Source organism: Cnephaeus nilssonii (assembly GCF_951640355.1).
Source record: "Cnephaeus nilssonii genome assembly, chromosome: 18".
NCBI classification, from domain to species: domain Eukaryota; kingdom Metazoa; phylum Chordata; class Mammalia; order Chiroptera; family Vespertilionidae; genus Cnephaeus; species Cnephaeus nilssonii.
In genome coordinates this window covers 3,796,031-3,816,745 of record NC_137089.1, presented here as the reverse complement: position 1 = coordinate 3,816,745, position 20,715 = coordinate 3,796,031, and the positions used below count along the sequence as shown (strand labels likewise).

The 20,715-nt window shown below is 54.2% G+C and overlaps 1 protein-coding gene across 1 annotated transcript in view; it reads left to right on the top strand.

Annotated features, from left to right (window-relative positions):
* TG (thyroglobulin) overlaps positions 1-20,715 on the top strand; it is a gene marked incomplete at its 5' end in the record, with an annotated part of 161,903 nt that overhangs the window by 56,928 nt on the left and 84,260 nt on the right. The window contains 4 exons of the mRNA XM_079796113.1: positions 1,727-1,838; positions 3,650-3,729; positions 4,634-4,777; positions 7,574-7,636. Of these exons, the coding sequence (XP_079652239.1) occupies positions 1,727-1,838; positions 3,650-3,729; positions 4,634-4,777; positions 7,574-7,636 (399 nt within the window). The remainder of the gene's footprint in view (positions 1-1,726; positions 1,839-3,649; positions 3,730-4,633; positions 4,778-7,573; positions 7,637-20,715) is intronic.

The following is a 20,715-nucleotide window of genomic DNA, read 5'->3' as shown; positions in this document are numbered from 1 at the left end:
TGCTCATACACGGAGCAGTTAGAATTCCACCAGGCTGCATGTTACAGAAAACACACCAACAGTGGCTCTGACAAGATAGAAGTGGATTTTTCTTTCCAGGGCACTAATGACGCTATTTTTAAAAATTTTTTTTTACATTTTTTTTATTGATTTCAGAAAGAGGAAGGGAGGGAGAGAGATAGAAACATCAATGAAGAGAGAGAATCATTGATCGGCTGCCTCCTGTACACCCCCCACTGGGGATCAAGCCTGCAACTCGGGCATGTGCTCCTGGTTCTTACTAGTAGGTCAATGCTCAACCGCTCAGCCATGTCCACTGGGCGACACTATTTTTTTTTTATTAAATATATTTTATTGATTTTTTACAGAGAGGAAGGGAGAGGGATAGAGAGCTAGAAACATCGATGAGAGAGAATCATCGACCAGCTGCCTCCTGCACACCCCCTACCAGGGATGTGCCCGCAGCCAATGTACATGCCCTTGACCGGAATCGAACCTGGGACCTTTCAGTCCGCAGACCGACGCTCTATCCATTGAGCCAAACCGGTTTCGGCATATTTTTTTTGAAAAAATTTTTTTCACTCGACACAGTCTCCATTTCTCCCAAGACGTTGTTATCTTTTACTGACTGTTCTTTCGTCTTTGCTGGAGGCCTTTCTCAGATATCTGACGCCCTTGGTTTTCCACTCAATGTGAGAGGAGGGCCCGAAGTTGGTCAGGAAGCTCCCAGTGAGCGGAGGAGCTTGTTGACTTGAGGTTTGCCTGGAGGGTGATCTGGTGGGGCCACCCTTTGGGGGTCCCTCATGTCATGATTTTGGGGTCCTGCCCATAGAAGAGCCTTAGAGTGCCTGGCCGGGGGCCTAAAACCTGGTGCTGGTGGCTTGGATTCCAAGCCAGGTTGGGAGGAAGCCTCGCTATTCACCGTGTGCATTGACTGGAAAGTCTCCTGCAGTCTCCGGGGGTGCTCCCGCCATCACTCTCCCTGGGGCACCCAGGAGACCCGCCCTCTTCTGTCCTCTTTAGAAAGTCAGGCTTCCACCGTCCTGTGTTTGGAAGAGGGCAGAGAGCAGAGGGGGGCAGGCAGCAGGAGACGGAACTGCTTCCCGAAGCGATTCTGTGCCCATCCTGCTTCCGCCCGCCCACCCCCATCCACGGATGCTGCCCTCAAGCCCTTTGGGATTCCAGCAGGTGGACGGAGTGGCTTCTTCTTCCCTCAGAAAAGTCCTCCATGTTTCTAGGCCGATGAACTCAATGTTGTGCTCTGCCTGTGCGTGTTCTAGCTCCCAGGATGGTGTTGCTATGGCCCCTGTCCTGTCCGCGTTGTCTTGTGCGAGTGCCACAGCAAGCCCTTCCCTGTTCCTGAGTCGGGTTGGGCGTGTAACACACCCTCTTCCACTGGAAGCGCCCAGTCTGCTCTGTGCACCTTCATCCTCATTTTTTTTAAAAAATATATCTTTATTGATTTCAGAGAGGAAGGGAGAAGGGAGAGAGAGAGAAACATCAATGATGACAGAGAATCATTGATTGGCTGCCTCTTGCATGTCCCCTACTGGGGATCAAGCCCACAATCTGGGCATGTGCCCTTGACGGGAATTGAACCTGAGACCCTTCAGTCCACAGGTTGACGCTCTACCCACTGAGCCAAACCAGCTAGGGCCATCCTCTTATTTTTATGGATACGGCAAATCTCTCCCTAAATAATAGAATTGCTTCCTTTCCCGTGTAGTTGTTCTGAAAGAGACAGTGAAGAACTTTTACACCCGCCTGCCATTCCAAAAGCTGACGGGGATTTCCATTAGAAGCAAAGTGGCCATGTCCAACAAGCCCATCTCCAACGGGTAAGCTCCATCATCCCGCCCCCTCCCGCTGTGATCGTTATTCTAAGGCACCTGTGTCTGCATCCGAAAGAAGGTGATATCTGTCAGTTAAAGGCACACGCAGAATAAAAACGTGAAACTCAAGGCAGAGGTGGACAAAGGTAATAAGTAAGTCACCACGTCTAAGAACCATGGCTGCGGCAGATGACTCATGGCAAACGCGAAATGCAGCCTGGACCTCCAGTCAGCTGATGCAACAGGAAATGCAAAAGGACATGAGCCACGTCTTATCAATGGATGACAATGATCCGACAGACCTTGGAATGAACTTGATCACAAAGCCTCGCTGTGCTCTGTTCAGAATCTGGAGAGCAAATCGAACTTCTAACAGGGCCACAGGCTGGGATGGACTTTTATTTTGTTTCGTTTTTTTAGAAATGCTTCTTGCTGTTGTTGTCAGTCAGCTGTGGTATAGTTGTTTCCATTGAAGACAATGCTTCTCTAGGCTTGGCCTCTGGTTCCGACCCCCCAGAATCAGCAGGAAGACTTTTCACAACCCACATTCCCTTGGCCTCCTGAGCCAGCATTTCTGGGGGTGCGGTTCAAAAATCGGAATTTTAAATAAGCTTCCCCTCTAAAGCACTTTGAACTTTAGGATCAGGGCATTGGCCTGGGAGCTGTTGATCTGGGAAGTGTTGTTAGTTTGTAAAACTGTGTTGCTGGCATTTAAGATCTGCTTTGGAGAATGGAGATATAAAGGTGATAGGATGTAGTCTGCCTGGAGATCTGGCTGAGCACACGCCCCGTGCTGATGGGAGGGGGCAGAGAAGGAGGGCTGGAAACAGGGATCAGCCTGCCCCTGCTGTGGGGAAAGGGCTGAGGGACTCAGAGGAGGGTGTGTTGATGGGAAAACACATGATCCAGGCTGGAGAAGTGGTGGGTGGGCAGGTGGGCAGGTGGGCAGGGCCCTGGAGAGGGAACATCAGGACAGAGATACCGCCAGCATCAGAGAAGTTGCCCAAGAGATGGAGGCTTTACTCACCAGGATGTGACTTGGAGTCATGGGCTTCCTGGCAGGGAAGGAGAGCGCCAAGAATGAGGCAGGGTCCCCACACCGGAAAGGCACTTGGGTAGAGGGAGCTCTCAGGAATCGGGAATGAGTGACCTGAATTGGGACATGTGGTCAGGGCAGAGGGGACTCCGAACTGAGCCCAGAGCATTGGTTTGGAGCCACTAAGTTCCTTCTGGTAGGACTGGTCCTCAGAGTTGAGGGTGGGGTCCAGGAGCCACACTGAGGAATCAAGCAAAGTAGGTCCTGACTCAGCAAGCAGAGGTGTGTCCTGGAGTGAGATTAGCCCACGGTGGAGTGGGTAAGAGGGGGAACACAGCTCTTTGCCACCTAAACAGGCACCTGATTGGGTCACTCCAACTGTAAGCCCTTGCTCCCCACCCCCCATTTCTGGAGACACCTTCCCTACCATTTCTTCCCCTTCCTAGACCCCAAAGCTGGAACTTCCTTCCTATCTGAAAGGGTTTTAGGATTCTGGGCTAGCTTGGCTTAGAGCCTGGCATATTATAAGCACAGGATTTATGTTCAATGAGTGAATGAGTGGGTGAATGAAGGATGGCAATTCAGTATTCCTGAGAAAAGAGTAGAGTGTTTTCAGAAAATACATCAAAACTAGGAATCCATTCATGCATATTGGCCAGAGCACCCCAATTTAGGAAGTCATAAAGAAAGCAGGCCCCCAGAAGCAAGAATGCTCTGTCCCCAGTAGGTCCCAGACCACCCATGACATCCTTCGGGCCTGCTTTTTCTCTCCTTACGCCAGGTTCTTCGAGTGTGAACGACTGTGCGACGCGGACCCGTGTTGCTCCGGCTTTGGCTTTCTCAACGTTTCCCAGTTAACAGGTAACAGTGATAACACCCCCGACCTGTGCACAGCACCCTGCAGCCTAGCAAACGCATTCACATCTACGGTCTTACCGAATCCTCAGCACCTCCTCCTGGTGGGAGGGGAGGAGCGATCCTGTCCCCAGGTGGGAAGTGGGGCTTGCAGAGGGGAGGCAGCTCATGAAGGTGACAGCTGGGACGTGGCTCCGGGTCTAGTACCTGGTCAGCTTCACTCGGCACGTCTACCTGGCCGGAGCGCTCACTGAGCATCTTCTCATCTTCCAAGACTCAGGTCTGGCAGCTGTGTGGGGTGAACGTAGGATCCATTCATATGATCTGTGTTTAAAGTTGATTACTTGCTAGCAGTGTGACCCTGGAAAAAATCACTTTTATCTCGGAGCCTCAGCTTCCTCACCTGTAAATGGGATACAAATGCTCCCTCCTCATGGGGCTGGGTGAGGGCCAGGTGATATGATGCACGCATCCCCAGCACAGTCCTGGGCACCTGATGAGTGCTCCATGAGCGTTAGCTGCCTTCATTCCTGTGATCTTGGGCCAGAGACAGTAAGGTGCCAGGTTTTTCACTGGTGGCTAAGATCATACCTAGAATAGCTGTGAACCCCAAATATCTACTAAAGGATGCGTTTGCAGAATTTCCCTCTTTCAGTTTAGAAACTTCTGTCTTGATTATTTTCCTGGTCTTGGTTATTATTATTTTTAAATTTATTATTTTTCTTTTTAAAAAATTGAATTTATTGGGATGACATTGGTCAATAAAATTATATAGGTTTCAAGAAACCCAAAGATACCTTGAAAGAAATAAAAATGAGAACACAGCAACCCCAAATCTATGGGACACAGCAAAAGCAGTCCCAAGAGGGAAATTCATAGCATTCCTGGTCCTGTTTATTTTTTGCTCCAGGAGGAGAGGTGACATGCCTAACTCTGAACAGCTTGGGACTTCAGACCTGCAGTGATGAGAGTGGAGGAACCTGGCGCATTTTGGACTGTGGCTCTCCCGACACCGAGGTCCGCACCTATCCCTTCGGATGGTACCAGAAGCCTGGTAAGTAATTGGCTCCGAACCGCTACGTGAGCATCTTCAGTTGACTGGTTTCCAACCATATATTAGGATGATGTCCTGGGGCCTGGAAGTACATTACTCAGGATTCATTGGGTGCAAACAACAGACAGGGATTCCATTTAAATTAAGCAGAAAAGGAATATTTGGGGGACTCTGTTCATAGACTCAGAGAAGGATGACCCCCTGAGTCTCAGCAACATGGGCGTGTTGAGGAGGAATGAATGAGCAACCCCCTGTGTGTCACTGTCCTCGTTCCTCTCCTCCAGAGGGCTTTGGTGGTTGCATTCAAGCTTGCAATTCCAGGGAGAGAGTTTGTCCCAGCTTGTGAGCCCGCCCCCGGGGGCGGGGCTGCCTGAGTGACAGGCCAGGGAGGCTGTATGCACTGGCAGGGAGGAAGTTCCTCAGAGTATATAGTTCAGGCGCTGTTACTGGACAGAGGAAGACAGCGGGTGTGCGCTCCTCCAGGCTCCCCTGGCTTTCTCATCGTGTCAATTAGGAAAGTGTAACCGCACATCTCTCCCCCCACACCTCTTCCCATCTCCTCATCCCACCGCCTGCGGGAAATGTCATTCTCCATCGTTCTCGTGCTCAGGGACCAGCTGGGTACAAAGGCACGTAAGGCGTAGCTCCGTTTGTTCAGAAATATCTGGCCCTCAGAGAGCTTCTCATGGGCAATGGCGACACAGCCTTGGTCCCTGAGCCGTGTCTACAGCACAGAGGTGGCCGCTGAGCCAGGCCGACTCCAGGAGGAGGGAGACCCACGCCTGCAGCAGGGAGCCCAGGGAGGGGCCCGCACCTGCGGGCAGTGCTTTCTGACTTTGCTGACACAGTGCACAGAAGCTCCACGTGGCTTAACCAAGAGCCCAGAGCCCAGATGAGCAATGGTGAATGCAAATGAGGCTGTGTGCAGCCCCTTCCTGGCAGCGGGACCCAGAGAGGAAGTATTCTTAACACCCAGGTGGGAGGGCAGGGGCGCGAGGGCAGCTCTGCGGCCAAGCAGTGTCCCAGAGACTCGGAGTTCCTGGAAGGGGACGGGCCCTGCGGCCTGGGCACCCTCTGCTCTTGGAAGAAACCGGGGCCGACCCTTCTCTCCGCAGCTGTGTGCGGCCTGCGAGGCGGGCAGGGTCGTCGGTCGGGTTACAAAGTCACACGTGGCTCCTAGAAAAACAGTGGGAGCTTCTCAGTGTCCCTTCTTCTGCTGAGCAAGTGCGGGTGGGCCCTGAGGCAATTCCAGGCATGGGAGCGCCACCCGGGGGGCGTGACCGCTCTTCTAGCTGGGTCTGCGCGCACCCTATGTGGAAGCTGCCGCAGGTGGGTAGTTTCTGTACAATCCCTTCTTCACCATCATTCACGTCCTAGCAAAGCACTGACCCGGCACAGCGTTGGCTCCAGGCACTAGGCTAACGTTTTGCAGAAAACATCTTATTAGGTCCCCAAACAACCCCATGAGGTAGCACCTGTTGTTACCCCCTCCCCCACCCCATTCAGTGTTGCGCTGGCAAATATTTCACAACCAGAGAAGACAGAGGGAAGTCCTGGTTTCCAGCTGTTGCCACTTGCCTTGGTGCAAATACTCTCACCTATGGCCAGTTTCAAGCTACCAACATGATGTCCTGGAAGGCAGAGTTGGGAAGAAGCAGCAAGGTTAGCCGTGATTTGGTTAACAAATGTGAATTAGCCGAGCGCGAGTGGCTCAAGGTTACAGTGCGGGGACACAGCAGGAGGGTCCCCAGGGCAGCGCCAGTCCTCCCAGGGACAGAGGGTGTTGAGGGTTGCAGGGTTGCAGGGCCCCAGGGAAGCTGAGAACCTCACAGCTCAGCTGTCCCTGTGCAGTGAAGGAGCCCCCCCCCCCCCCCGCCCCCGGAGGGCGGGCAGCTCCCTCTGTGAACCGCGGATGGTGGGTGAGAAAGAGCAGCAGCCGCAGCCGAGCTAGGAGACCGGTTCCTGCTGAGACGAGCCGCATGGTTGCCTCATGGTGTTACGTCGTTTCCAGCGTTTCATCGATGTTGCCTGGACGCTCATTTGCAAACCAAGCTTCCTCTGCATTGCAAGTTAATTTCCAAGAGCACAGCTACTGGGTCCGAGGCAGGGACATTTCTATTTTTTTTAATTTATCTTTATTGTTGAGAGTATCACAGATGTCTCCGTTCCCTCCTCCATTCCCTCCCATCCATTCCGCTCCCCCCCCTCCCCAGGCCTTCACTACACTCTTGTCTGTGTCATGGGTTGTGCATACATGCATGGACATTCTTCGTGTGGACGTTTCAGTGCCCTCAGAGGCGGTCACACTGCTCTCTGAAGACGGCACTGACGACGCTCAGGATCTTTGCTCTGAGCGCTTTGTCCCAGGAAGGACAGACATTCACTCAGACGAGCAGGGTGCAGGGTGTAGTGTGTGTGTGTGGGGGAGGGGGGGCATGGCGACCGGCTGGCAGCATCTGAGTGTTGTCTGAAGAGTGCACAGAGTGTGGGTGACGGAGCCATCGTCAGCGGTCCTCACAGTGTGTCCCAGGGCCAGCAGGGTCGGCATGTCCTGGGATCTCAGGCGACAGTGTAGTGGGCAGGGGGGTGCGCGGAGTCTCCAGCCCTGAGAGGAGGTGGTCACTGGGGCACACCCGAGCCCTCCTGCCTGGCACAGGGCGGTGCTGGGAGTCGCACGTGCTCTCTGCCTGCCAAGCCCAATTTTGCCGCCACCCAGTTGTCCCTCCCGCCATGCCCTCCGAGCTCAGGGCCCCGAGGGGAGGAAGAGCTAACGGGCTGCCTTCTTCTCCTTTGCAGTCGCTCAGAACGGTGCTCCCGGCTTCTGCCCCTCGGCGGCTCTGCCCTCCCTCCCGGAGAAAGGTGAGCTCCTTGTCCGTGTCTCCGATGCCGGTGCCCCCTCCGCTTCCCCCCTCACTGCTTCCTTCTGTCCAGGAGTCTGCCGCTCGCCGGACCCTCTCACACGCACTCACTCCAGCTCCTACCCATTGCACACGTGCAGAGGCAGGACGGAGACCCGCACTGACCACAGCGGTGGCATGCCTGGGTCCAAATACCACAGCTACCTGGAAGCAGGGGGGACCCCAGCCCCGTTCTCTAAGGCTCGTTTCTCCCCATTAAGGAAAGGCTAGGCCTGCGGAGTCCTGGGGCGAGGTCACCCGTGGTGTCACTGGTAGCCAAAAAGTGAGGGACCTCAGCTGGTTCCGCGTTAGCACAGAGGAGTTCGGGCTCACAGCCAGCAGCACGCCGGGTGGCCCTGTGGCATCTACGGCGGGCACCGGCCCTGAGCCCAGGCGCAGCCCAGACTGAGGCTGCCTGGGTCCAAGGCGGCAGGAAGCCGGGGGAGGGGGCTGCTCTGGACGGGGTGCGGTGGGAGGGGGCGGGCCAGCGTGGGAATCCTGCACGTCCCTTCCCTGTGTCTCATGGTCAGGAAATGAGAAGCTCTGGGACCCCCCGAGACGCTAATTCCTGCCCTGTGACCTGACGTCTGAGGGCTCTAGACACCTGTCATTACCGCCTGGTGGGGAGGCAGAATATAGCTCCGTGGGAGGCGGCCACTTACGGTCAAGGCTGTGGCCGAAAGTGTAAGTGGCCCCATGATGTCAGGTTCCTCCTCTCCGTGGAAATAGCTAACTTTGGAGGTCATTTATATATATATATATTTTTTTTTTTCCTGCACATTTTATTTTTTTTTAAAAAAATTTAAATGTATTTTTTTATTGATTTCAGAGAGGTAGAGGGAGAGAGAGAGAAACATCAATGAGAAGAGAGAATCATGGATCAGCTGCCTCCTGCACGCCCCCACTGGGGATCGAGCACGCAACCTGGGCATGTGCCCTTGACTGGGATTGAACCCGGGACCCTTCAATCTGCAGGCTCTATCCACTGAGCCACACCAGCTAGGACTTTGCTGCACATTTTATAGAGAATGTCAGTGTCTGAGCACATGATGGCTTCAGGTTCCTGAGGCTGGGAGGTGGGTGTCCTTGTTGCCCAGTCAGCGATGGCAGGGTGGGGCTTGGGGAAGGGAGAACATACTCAAGGCCAAACACATGACACACATCCCAGCCAGACTGTGGTCAGAATTGATGTTGAGTTTTATCAAAAAATCATCCTACATAATAAAATGGTAATATGTAAATTACCATCACTCCGCTACGCCCACGATTGGGCCAGCAGGAGGCGCAGGGGGCGGGACTCAGGGTGGCCGGGGTAGCTGATTGGGCCAGCAGGACGCTGAGCTCGCGGCGCCACTGTGCCATGGCCGCGCCGGAGGCTTTCGGAAGGCCTGGGGCACCAGCGGACAGACAGCCAGCTGGTGCACCAGGTGCATGATTAAATCATGCACTGGGCCTCTAGTTTGAAATAACCTAAGAGTCCCCGAAGGTTTATGGTTGTTGTTGTTGTTGTTGTTGTTGTTGTTTTCTAAGTCAATGTGTTCCCTGTCTCACCGCCACCCGCCTGCCATTGGCACTGCCCGAGGGAGGTGTAGCTATTTCCTCTCGCTCTGGCCTCCACGTTTCTAAACAACAGGCGGCTCTTGCCGTGCCTTGACTTTTCAGTTTGGGAAGTAACTGCTGAGTCCAGGCCTTGATGAACGAGGCGTTAGGGCTCTCTTTTGTCACCTTTTTCTGACCTTCCTCCTTCATTCTCAAAACCCAGTCATAGCGAGACTTGGGGCTGAAGCAAGTGTATCTGACTGTTTGACTGTGAATAAGGTTCCCTGGGGAGCCCCAGCGCGAATACAGTCTCCTGTTATCACCAACCACGGGAGTGGGCCTGAGCTGGCCGGCCTGTTCCAGCCCCAGGCGCCACCGCTGCCTTCCAGGGCCCGGCTGCCTCCGGGGCTGCCCAGGGGCTCCGTGGAGGACATGGCGTGTCTTACCCCACCCCCCTCCGTACCGGGAGAGTTAGTGCTCCACACTGCCGTGTCCGTCCGCACGCCTTCCTCCCCTTTTCTTCATCTCGACATTTGTTGAAATCCCTTCGCTGCTATTTGCTCATTTCCATCGCCTCCCTTTGTCAGCTTTGTGGGTTTAGATTTTCCATCCGTTACTCCATTTCCAGGGGTCTGTGGAGGGAGAGAAGAGCGATGTGCAGTGTGGAACTAAAAGCAATAGTATACTATGTTCTCGGAATCTTTCAGCCTCTAATGATTCCACATGCACCGAGCATGCTGTCCTCAGCACTGTGCTAACCATTTGCTCCTCACGCAAACCTCAAGAGGCGGGTCCTCACTTAACACTCACTGCTCAGGGGAGGCAGGGGCAGCGCAGACATAGCGAAGGGCAGCCACGGCGATGAGCAGGTGACGCCCCGTCAGTGTGTCCGCTCTCCCAGGCTTTCTGTGTGGTCTGAGCGCTGGAATCGCTCCACGGTGTGACTTGTATTTGTTTTTACCTAATATTGCATTATGTGTACACTTCCAGATTGTTATCCAGGGTGGGGCCCAAGTAGGTTTATAGTTGTTTATATGGAAAATAGTAGGATAATTAATAAATAATAATAATACAAGAATAAACTGTGTTTTGTCTACTCACCACTGGAAACCTACTTTTGCCCACGGAAACATCTACTCGGAGCCACAGATTGTGGGTGGCTACACACCATTTTTCCTTTTTCTTCTCTTGGTAATTATCTCTCTAAATCATGCATGCACGAGTATATTCATTCATTCATTCATTCATTCATTCATTCATCTGTGTCCACTGTCACGATGCTCCCAACCTGGTGATGAAAAGCAGGTGAGGACAGGACAGCCGTATCAGTGACAGCTGTCCTGTTACCCCACCAGGTGGGCCCCCTGCCGTTCACAAGCTTCCCCCTCTCCCCCGTTTAGGACTTTTGGTTGTTTATGGCTCGTTATGAGAATACTACAACGAATACCTTCGTGCAGGGAGCTTCTGCCAACAACCAGCTCATTTCCTCCAAAGTGAAATGATTGTGTTTGAGAACTTCAGATTTTAAGGGTCTAGACTGATATTGCCAAAGTAGTCTCAAATAGTTCTTCCTAGTGTTTGTTTTTCTCCCCCACCACATTCTTAGAATCACTTAAAAATATTATTTATTGAAATTATAGGTGAAGAGGGCTCCCATATCTAATTGCCGGGTGCAAACCGTTAGGCACAAATCAACCACAGCATGGCTATCTGGGAGTGATGGTACGTGCCCCCACCCTGGTGTTTTGCTGAACGTTTGTATTGCTAAGATGCGAATTACCAGGAGAAGAAAAGGGAAAGATGGCGTGTAGCCACCCACAATCTGTGGCTCCGAGTAGATGTTTCCGAGGCAGAACGGGCGGTCACAGTCCTTTTAAAGGCGCCGCTGACAAGTGTGATCTGCAAGCAGGACTGACATGGAGCCGGCGTCCCATCTGTGCTCAGAGTTTCCAACTTGGAACTGGGCGTCTGAGCGCGTGCCTTTGATTCGAATCGGAGGGAGGGCATAATGATGCCTTAGGATATGGGCATGCCAACGTGATTCTGACATGGAGTGTGTGTGTGTGTGTGCGCGCGCGCATGCATATGTAGACTGCTCATCTCTATGCAGTTTCTATTCAGGGAGCAAAGGAAATATTTGTTGCATACCAACCATTTCAAAAATCATTTAACGCTCCTAAGAAAGTCTGATGGTAGTAAGATCTGCTTTTCCATAAGGAAACGGAGGCTCGGCCAGGGTGCATGGCCAACCTGGGACTTGAACCCACATGTCATTCTGGCCCCTCAGAGTTCATAAGACTCTTTGGTGTGAGCTTCTGGAGAGGGTGAGCGAGGTGGACAGTCCGGTCCTGGCCTGGTCTGGAGGCCTCATCTCTGGGCCTTGTTTCTTGTAGGAGCCAGTGCATCAGCTGCCCCTTCCAAGCCTAGTGTGAGCGGGGTCTCTGAGGCTCTGATGGGCCGGTGGGGATGGCGTGGAGAGGAGGAGGGATGGACCTGGTTACAAACCATGCGCCAGAAAGGACTCTGAGCGCTTCCCGGTGTTGCTCCGGAGAAGGCTCCTAACGCCTTGGCTGGTTTGAAGGCGGCAGGAGTTTGTCACATGGACACGTTTCGGAAAGTGTTTCAGGAGACAGTGATCTGTCTGTGCGAAGGCCCGGGGCGTGCCCTCGGGGTTGGGGAGCTCGGTATGGCAGACACAGGGCCGTCAGCGGGACGCGGCGGAAGATGCGCAGTAGAAAAGCCCTGCGTTTGGAACTTGACCTTGGCGGGACCTCTTGGGGCGGGTGAGCGAGCGGGAAAGTGACAGCGAGCTCCAGGGAAGGCAGGAATGGGAAAGTTTAAGGCACAGGAGGCCACCTTCCACTTCGATTGAGTTCCGTTCAGTGGATGTGCACACGCCAGCCACGTCGGGATAACGCCTCCTGAGTCGTCACTTACGTCCCAGGAGACGCGCTGCGCTGGGGTTGGAGGCCTGGACGGTGGGGTAGAGGGAGGCTCCCCCAGATTCCCCACAGCAGGCAGGGAGGGACCACAGCCACATAAGCCACGCTGTGACATCAGGACTAGCGTGCATTTGCCAGACGGCCAAGAGGGGCAGGGAGGCGTCCTGGGCAGAGGGGGAGCATGAACGGAAGCCAGGGCATGCGTTGGCACGGCACATGCAGGGGAGACAGTGGTTCAGGACCGCAGGGCAGGAGGGAGGCCGGATGGGGGCCGGGGCCTGGACGATCACGTGTGTGGGGTACCACACACCCACTCAGGGCTTTAAGCCGCTGCCCAATGAGCTTTGAAACTCTCCGAACGCCCTTCACTTGGGCTGTGAGGGGATGCCCTGGTGGATGGACAAGCTCGATTTTAAGAAAATGAAGTCAGCGATGTCATCTGTGTATAGAGTCCCCTTTTACTCTTTTCAGGGAAAATTGCACATTTTTTTTAAAGGCTCACAATAGTAAAATTGTTATTTCTTCTGAGGAGAAAACACATGCATTGAGGTTTCAAGACCCACAGCCACCCATCCGGAGAGGGCGCTCTGGGTGACACGGGCTGTCCTCGCGGGCACTGAGCTGCCCGGGGGCGGGCACTGTCCCCTCTCCCGCCCGTCCAGGCAGCGGCTCTTCCAAGGGATTATTCCCGGGACACCTCCCATGCTGCTTTTCACGCTCGGTCTCAGAGGCCCGCTGCTCACGAAGCAAATCGGGCAGTTGGGTTGCAAGCCAGAGGAAAACACAGAAAACTAGTCTTTAGAAATTTGTTCTGCCCTGGCCGGTGTGGCTCAGTGGATAGAGCAACCACCCGCAGGCTGAAGGGTCCTGGGTTCGATTCTGGTCCAGGGCACGGACCTTGGTTGCTGGCTCAATCCCTGGCCCTGGTCGGGGCGTGTGTGGGAGGCCACCCATCGGTGTCTCTCTCACATCGATGTTTCTCTCCCTCTGTCTCTGCCCCTCCCTTCCACTTCTCTCTAAAAAAAATCAGTGGGAAAATATCCTCGAGTAAGGATTAACTAAAAAAAGAAAAAGAAAAGAAAGGAAGGAAGGAAGGAAGGAAGGAAGGAAGGAAGGAAGGAAGAAAGGAAGGAAGGGAGAAGTGTATTCTGTATTCTAAGTTCATTTCACGCAAGGAACTTCAAAATGCCCTTTAGCACATGCTCCAGCCTTTGACCTTGAGTGCCCTTGGAGGGTCAGGTGCAGCACAGGTTGCTACCAGCAGAGAGCTGTGCCTGAGGCTGCAGCTGAGAGGGCGTGGGGGAGGGGGGGTGGGAGGTGGGGGGGGAGTGGGGGGATGCTAAGAAAGACGCCTTGTGAAAGCCTGCCCTGGTTGGCTTCCCAGCGCCGCCCCCAACCTCAGCCTGGAGCCCAGGGGCAGCAACAAAGCCTGACCTCGGTGGAGGGAGTGGAGGCGGCTGCCCAGTGCTCTCCGGGGCCACGATGGCAGGCAGGGCCCTCTTTGTCTGCGTTGCCTCCATCCTTGACTTTCGCTGCGCCCGTAGGTGGATGGAATTCAGTTGATCTTTCCAGCAAATGTTTTCCATTAAAGCCAGAGGCAGAGTCCTGTGATCCTCAAATGTGTCAGAGCTGGCAGGGAGCTTGCACACCATCTAATCGAGGGAAGCAGGGGGCCTCCTGGTACAGCAGTGAGCTTCGCAGTCCGTGCACCGACTGCCGACCCGTTCCAGCCCTCAGCCGCCGAGCGCCCTGGGCCCGCTTCTCGGCCTCAGTGCTCCGTTTGCTTCTGTAAAATGGGATGGCGGTGAAAATGAAGAACTGTCAATCCGGCAGGCTTGTGCTGAGGCATAAATAAAACCCAGCGATCAGCACAGACCCTGGGGGAGAGTGAGTGCAGAAGAAACGTCAGCAACGATTCCAAGGCCAAGCCCACGTTTTCCCAGAGAAAGGGTCTCTCCTCATTTTATGGTGGCAGAGCTATACAATTGCACACCTAAAAAATTCCTTTGTGCCCTCGCCGGTGTGGCTCAGTGGGTAGGGCGTCGGCCTGAGGCCCAAAGGGTCCCAGATTCGATTCCAGTCAGGGGCATGTACCTCGGTTGCAGGCTCCTCCCTGGGCCCTGGTCGGGGCGTGTGCAGGAGGCAACCCATCAATGTGTTTCTCTCATATAGAGGTTTCTCTCTGTCTTTCCCTCTCTTTCTCTCTTAAAAAAAAAAAAAAAGTCAATGGAAAAATATCCTTGAGTGAGGATTTGAAACAATAAAAAATTCCTGTGTGCTGCGTGACTGTCAGTCACTGTGCTGAATGCTTTCCCTATTTTAAGGGGGGCCCGGAGGGGCACCGCAGCTGGCATGGCAGGGACGTTCTACTTTAACCCTGGCACCTGGGGCGCCTGGGAGGGTGCGGTGGGGTGAGTGACTGTGCGGCTGCCCCGCACCAGCCCAGGTGCGCTGTCCCCTCCCGCGGTGGCCGCTCCCAGACCTCTCTGCTTCTGGGAGACCCAGGGCTGCGGAGGAGAGAGGCAGGGCTGGCAGACGGACTGGGATGACAGCAAGGGCAGATACAGGAACACAGGAAGGGAACTGCGAGGGGCTGGCGCCCAGCTGGAAGCTCACACTCCCCAGGGACGCCGGGGGGAGTCTCCCCAGCTGCGGAGGCGCTGGGTTTGGAACCAGCTCCGGTTTCTCAGCCGCGGCTGTCATCCCCTCCTTTCATCCAGCAAGTGTTTAGTGAGCACGTGCTCTGTGCCAGGCGCACGGGGCCGGGGCAGGGAACGGGGAGGGCAGGACGCCCAGCCCCAGGAGCTCCATCCCAATGCATCTCCACGGGCCGGGCTCGCTCCTCCCTGCTCTGAGCTAGCGTCCCTCCCCGGACAGGGCCCCCACCACCCGATCAGAGCAGCGCCCCCTCGCTCTCTACTTTCTCCCCCGCCTTAGCGTCTTCAGACGGCTCGTGGCTAGGACAGCTTCCCCCTCGACGACTTCTTGCGCATTTGTCTGTTCCTCCTCCGAAAGGTGAGCGCACAGGCAGGGACTTCATCTGTTGTGCTCACTGCTGTGTTTTATTTTATTTATTATTATTTTTAAAAAAATATTTTTATTGATTTTTAGAGAGAGAGGAAGGGAGAGAGAGATAGAAACATCGATGAGAGAGGAAGTCATCGATTGGCTGTCCCCTGCACGGCCCCCTACTGGGGATGGAACCCACAACCCAGGCCTGTGCCCTGCCTGACAGGGATTGAACTGGCGACCTCTTGGGTCCTGGGTAGACGCTCAACCGCTGAGCCCTACCAGCTGGGATCACTGCTGTATTTTAGCACCTAGAAATGTGACTGGTACCTAGTCAGGACTCGGGAAACACTGAATGAATGAATGAATGAATGAATGAATGAGTGAATGACTTTCTCTTGCTTGCTTGTCTGCTAGACTCGATGTCCCCAAAGGCAGCTGTTTTGTAATTCACAGCTTAATCCTAACACGTAGCCAAGTGTCAGGTATACAGTAGGTGCTCAACATTACATTTATAATTGTTTTTGAAAAGCATGCATATTTACCTGAGGTTAGTGTGGGAAGCTAGCAGTGTCTCTGAGTGTTTGTTGAAGGAGGGAAGCAGCAGCGGAATACATGGGCTGATGGCGGGGGCGGCCGCGTGTTGCCAACCACGCTCGCTGTGGAACCCTTCCTTCGCCTCTTGTCAGGCACGTAACCCCGACCCATTTCAGGGACCCTCCTGAGTCCCAGGTGCCTCCCCTGTAGAACGGAGACGATGCTGTCTCTGTCCAAGAGGTTGTTGTTAAGCTGGGCATAGATCATTTATGTACAAATGGCCACCCTGGAGGCCTGGGGAGGGTGGCATGGTTGGGGCAGCTGGATGAGGTCGGCACCCCGGCTCTCAGGGCCGCCTGCACAGGTCGCCCTCTGAGACAGGTCGCCCTCTGAGTCCCCTGTGGGACTGCGCAGGGTGCCCGGAGGCATCGGACTGCTGTTGGCTGCTGACTGCGTCTTAACCCCTGGGAGATCTCAGAGCGGAGGAAACAGGATTTCCCTGGGAAACCTCCTCCCCAGGCAGCTGGGTCTTGCGCCCCACCCGCCACGGATTTTCTCACATTTAAGGGAGAAAGGTCCAAGAACAAAATAGGCCAATGTGGGGCCTCCCTTTTGGTTTTTTAAATATGACGTTTCCCCCAAGAGTGTTCACATTTTAACACGCGGGTAAACCAGGGGGAGCTCAGATCTGAGAGCGGACAGTCACACCACTTGGCGAGCGTTGCGGGAGGCAATTTAGACAGGTCACTCTTCCTAGGGGCTTTCCAATCGTCCTGTGCAGCCGACCATGAATGACACCTTCCCTAGGCCAGTGGTCGGCAAACCGCGGCTCGCGAGCCAAATGCGGCTCTTTGGCCCCTTGAGTGTGGCTCTTCCACAAAATACCACGGCCTGGGCGAGTCTATGTTGAAGAAGTGGCGTTAGAAGAAGTTTAAGTTTAAAAAATGTGGCTCTCAAAAGAAATTTCAATTGCTGTGCTGTTGATATTTGGCTCTGTTGACTCATGAGTTTGCCCACCGCTGCCCTAGGCAATCGATCAGCCGTGGTAGATTTCCTTTATTTTTATGGATTTGACTCATTTTAACTGTTGGTCAGAAATGGCAATACCATGGCCCTGGCCGGCGTATCTCGGTGCTTAGAGCATTGACCCTTGCACCGAAGGGCCGTGGGTTAGATTCCTGGTCAAGAGCACCTGCCTGGGTGGCAGGTTCGATCCCCGCCTTGGCCAGGGCACCTGCGAGAGGCAACCGATCGATGTGTCTCTCTCTCCCCTTCCCTGCTCCCTTCCACTTTCTCTAGAAATCAATGGAAAAAATATCCTCGGGTGAGGATTGACATAAAATTTTTTTTAAATGGTGATATTATGTTACAAGTGGCTAGTGCTACACAAAGTTGTAGGTTTTTTTAAATGATCCTTTGGGCAGTCCTCGTGTATTGATTTCTGCTGAGTCCCCTGACCTCCGCGGAGGAGAGAAATTTGATTTATTATGGAAGCAGTCACCACCCCCCCCCCCCACCCCCCCCCCCCCGCCGCAGGAGGGCAGAGGGCCCAGCTCCGAGGGACCAAGGAAAGTCTCCATATGGAATTCGGAGGGAAACGCCTGCTAGGTGCCTTCCCAGTGTTGTGACCGCGAAGGAACTTCTCTCCGGAGAAACGCCAAATCAGCAGGCAGACCTGGTCCCGTTCTCGTCATCTTTCAAACGATCGCAAAATAACAAATGTCCTTCTTTCCTTCTTCTTTCTGTTATTAAGGGGACATCTGGTTTTTATTTGAGTGTTACCAGGGGCAAAAGAGCCCAGCGTGACGTGCTTCTCACGGGAAAGATGGTGTCTGCTGAGAAGTCAGGATGCTGAGTGTGGGTCCTGTCCCGTACGGGCCCGGCCCTTCCCAGCGGCGAGCCAGTGCTTGTGGGCTCAAGGTCACAGCTTGTGTGCTCAAGGTCACAGCTTGTGGGCTCAAGGTCACAGCTTGTGGGCTCAAGGTCACAGTGCTGTGCTGGTGCCCGAGGTGCTTCCCCTGCCTGAAAGGCTTTCCGACTTTGATATCTCAGCCCTGCCAGCCAGCGGGGGCGGGGCAGCCACCGCCAATGTTTTCTCAAGCTTCTTCCACAGTCACCACCAAGAGGGATTCTTCCTGGCCCTGACGCAAGAACAGCGAGAAAGCTGTCTGCATTTGGAAGCCTTGCAGGGGACGCTCCTTGTTATCGTTATTCTTGGGGATGCTTGAGAAAATCCCGTTTTCCTTTAAGCAACGGGCCTGGGATTATTGGAGCGTCGGAGAGAAGGCTGGCGTTTGCTACTGGTTTCACATTTCTGCCCTTCGATCTGATTCAAAAACACTGGAGAGCACGCTCTCCCCACTTTTCAAATGAGAAAAGTGAGGGCCGGACCGGAGCTTGCCTCTGTTTACTGCACCAGCAGGCGGCAGACCTGCCCCTGGGGCATTAGCCTAGGGCTGCGGTCGTGTGCGTGTTCAAGTTTTTAAAGCTGTTTTTAATGATGCAGTTACTCTAAGTAAGCCTCGAAATCAAACGTGTCTCCTTGAACTGATGTCTGGAAAGGATGGCAGGAAGGCAGAGAGGGGGGGAGGGAAGAAGAAAGGAAAGGAAATTACACATGCTTTTCCATATATGAGTAGAAATTTCCAAATGCATTCTCATCTGGTGATTTAAAAAAAAAAAGAAAAACGTAGTCTACATGAGAAGGGACACAGTGCTTCCTGGAAGGGAATGAAGTCCTCGATAGCACCCAGAGGCCTGCTCGTCCCGAGGCTGCGGGTCAAGCTGCCCAGAGCCCTGGTGGGAAGGGGGGGTTCAGGCTGCCCCAGCCCTCGCTTCCCTCTGCCCGTCCACCCTTGGCAACTCCGTGTGCACAGAGGGACGTAACGCCATGAGGCTGCCCTGGATGCACATGCTGCCTCGCGGCCTGTGTGGCCTTGGGCAGGTCATTGCCCTCTCTGTGCTCTGTTCTCCTCTGTTTATCTCCCTAGAGCAGTGGTCGGCAGACTCATGAGTCCACAGAGCCAAATATCCACAGGACAACGATTGACATTTCTTTTGAGAGCCACATTTTTTAAACGTAAACTTCTTCTAACGCCACTTCTTCAAAATAGACTCGCCCAGGCCGTGGTATTTTGTGGAAGAGCCACACTCAAGGGGCCAAAGAGCCGCATGTGGCTCGGGAGCCGCGGTTTGCCGACCATGGCCCTAGAGCATTTTGAGACGAAGAGCATTGTGAGGTGGAATCGGGGGATCTTGAATGTTCAAGCGCTTCCCACCTGCCCATTCGATGGTCGCACTCTTGCTAGTATGTGGGGTCACAGAGGGGGGGCTGTGTGACACGGGGAGTCTCTCCCCTCAGGGCCACATTCCCCTCTGACCACTCACCTCCACGGGCACGTTCTCCAAGGGCTGAGGGCCCGATGGTGAGCGGTTCATACTTCAGTTGACTTCATACTAGAACTTAGGTTGTCGCCAGACTCGTCACCACCACAGTGCAGGGCCTGGCCCGGGGGCTGACAGAGCGTGCACTGGATGCTGGGAAGGAGGGCTGCGGGGAGACACACTGGTGTCCGTACCAGTCTCTGCCCTGTGACCTTGGGGAATAGATCTGTGACCTTAGGGGTACCCTGTGTTCTTGGGGAGCGCCTCTGTGACCTTGGTGAGTCTCCTGTGACCTTGGGGTGTACCCTGTGTCCTTGGGGAGTGCCTCTGTGACCTTGGGGTGTACCCTGTGTTCTTGGGGAGTGCCTCTGTGACCTTGGTGAGTCTCCTGTGACCTTGGGGGAACCCTGTGTTCTTGGGGAGTGCCTCTGTGACCTTGGGAACTAGCCTGTGACCTTTCCTCCCCGTGGCTCATGTCCGTGCTGTGAGGAGGGTTGATGTGAGTCAACATAACTAACTCAAATTTGATGGTAAAGTAATACCTCTTTCCACGTCTTATGATTTATGACGCGTTTGGGGTGCACCCAGGCCCAACCCGTAAGTGGGAGGGGTGCTGCAGCTGGAGACTATAAGGGCTTTGCCTGTCCCCTGAGGAGTGAGCAGTGATTGGTGTGATCAGATGGGGAGGCGATCAGTAGTGAGACGATGGTGTGAGAGAGGGCAAGACTGGCCGTGGGGCGGCCCGTCTGGGTCTCGGGAACGGGGGTGTCAGGAAGTGCAGTGAAACTGATGAGGCCGGAATCTGGATGGAGAAGAAAGGGCGGTTGCCAGAGGGGCTGAGAAGGCAGAGGGAGCAATGAGGAGGGAGCGCGGGCGGGGAGGGGGGAGAGAAGGGTGCCCGGGACAAGGCCCGGTGGGTGAGGGGAGGCAGGATTCAGGCAGAGGTCAGGAAGAAAAGGTTGATGTCACTGCAATGGTATGGGCTCCTGTACCCCTTAGAGGACGTCCGCCCTGGTACATAAGCCAGGCTCAGGCCTCCACAGTTTGGAAAAGGTAGTGACTCAAAGGCAGCAAGAACCCAGCAGCTTGGCCCAGAGACTACGCGAGCGGCCGAATTCAGCAAGTCCTCCCACCCCTGCACAGCAGCTCCTTTATCCCTGAGCACCAGCCTAGAGAGAGCATCTGGCGGCATCCCCACTTTACAGAAGAGGAAACTGAGGCCCAGAGAGGAAGAGTGTTTTGCCCCAAGGCACAGAGCTGCTCGGTGGAGGAGCTGGGATGCACTCAAGGAACCTGCCGCTTAGCTGAGCACGTCTCCTTTCTGACAGGCTCAGAGCCAATGACCAGCCGCAGGCCTGGACGGCGTGTCCTCGCTGAGTCTGGGATCCAGTTTGCGCCTATTTTCAAAGTAGCCACAGAGAGAAGAGCCGAGTGGCTATTGTGTGAGCTACACTGGGCCGAGCTCAGTGTCTTGTTAGACGAGAAATGCACAGCCATAAGTCTTCCTTCAGGTCAGCGATAACTGTTTTAGAAATATAATGAAAAAAATCCCATTCCATTCTTAATGACACCAAAATTAAACACACCGATTTTTACATTTTTTCTCATATTAATGTTTCCAATTCATGTC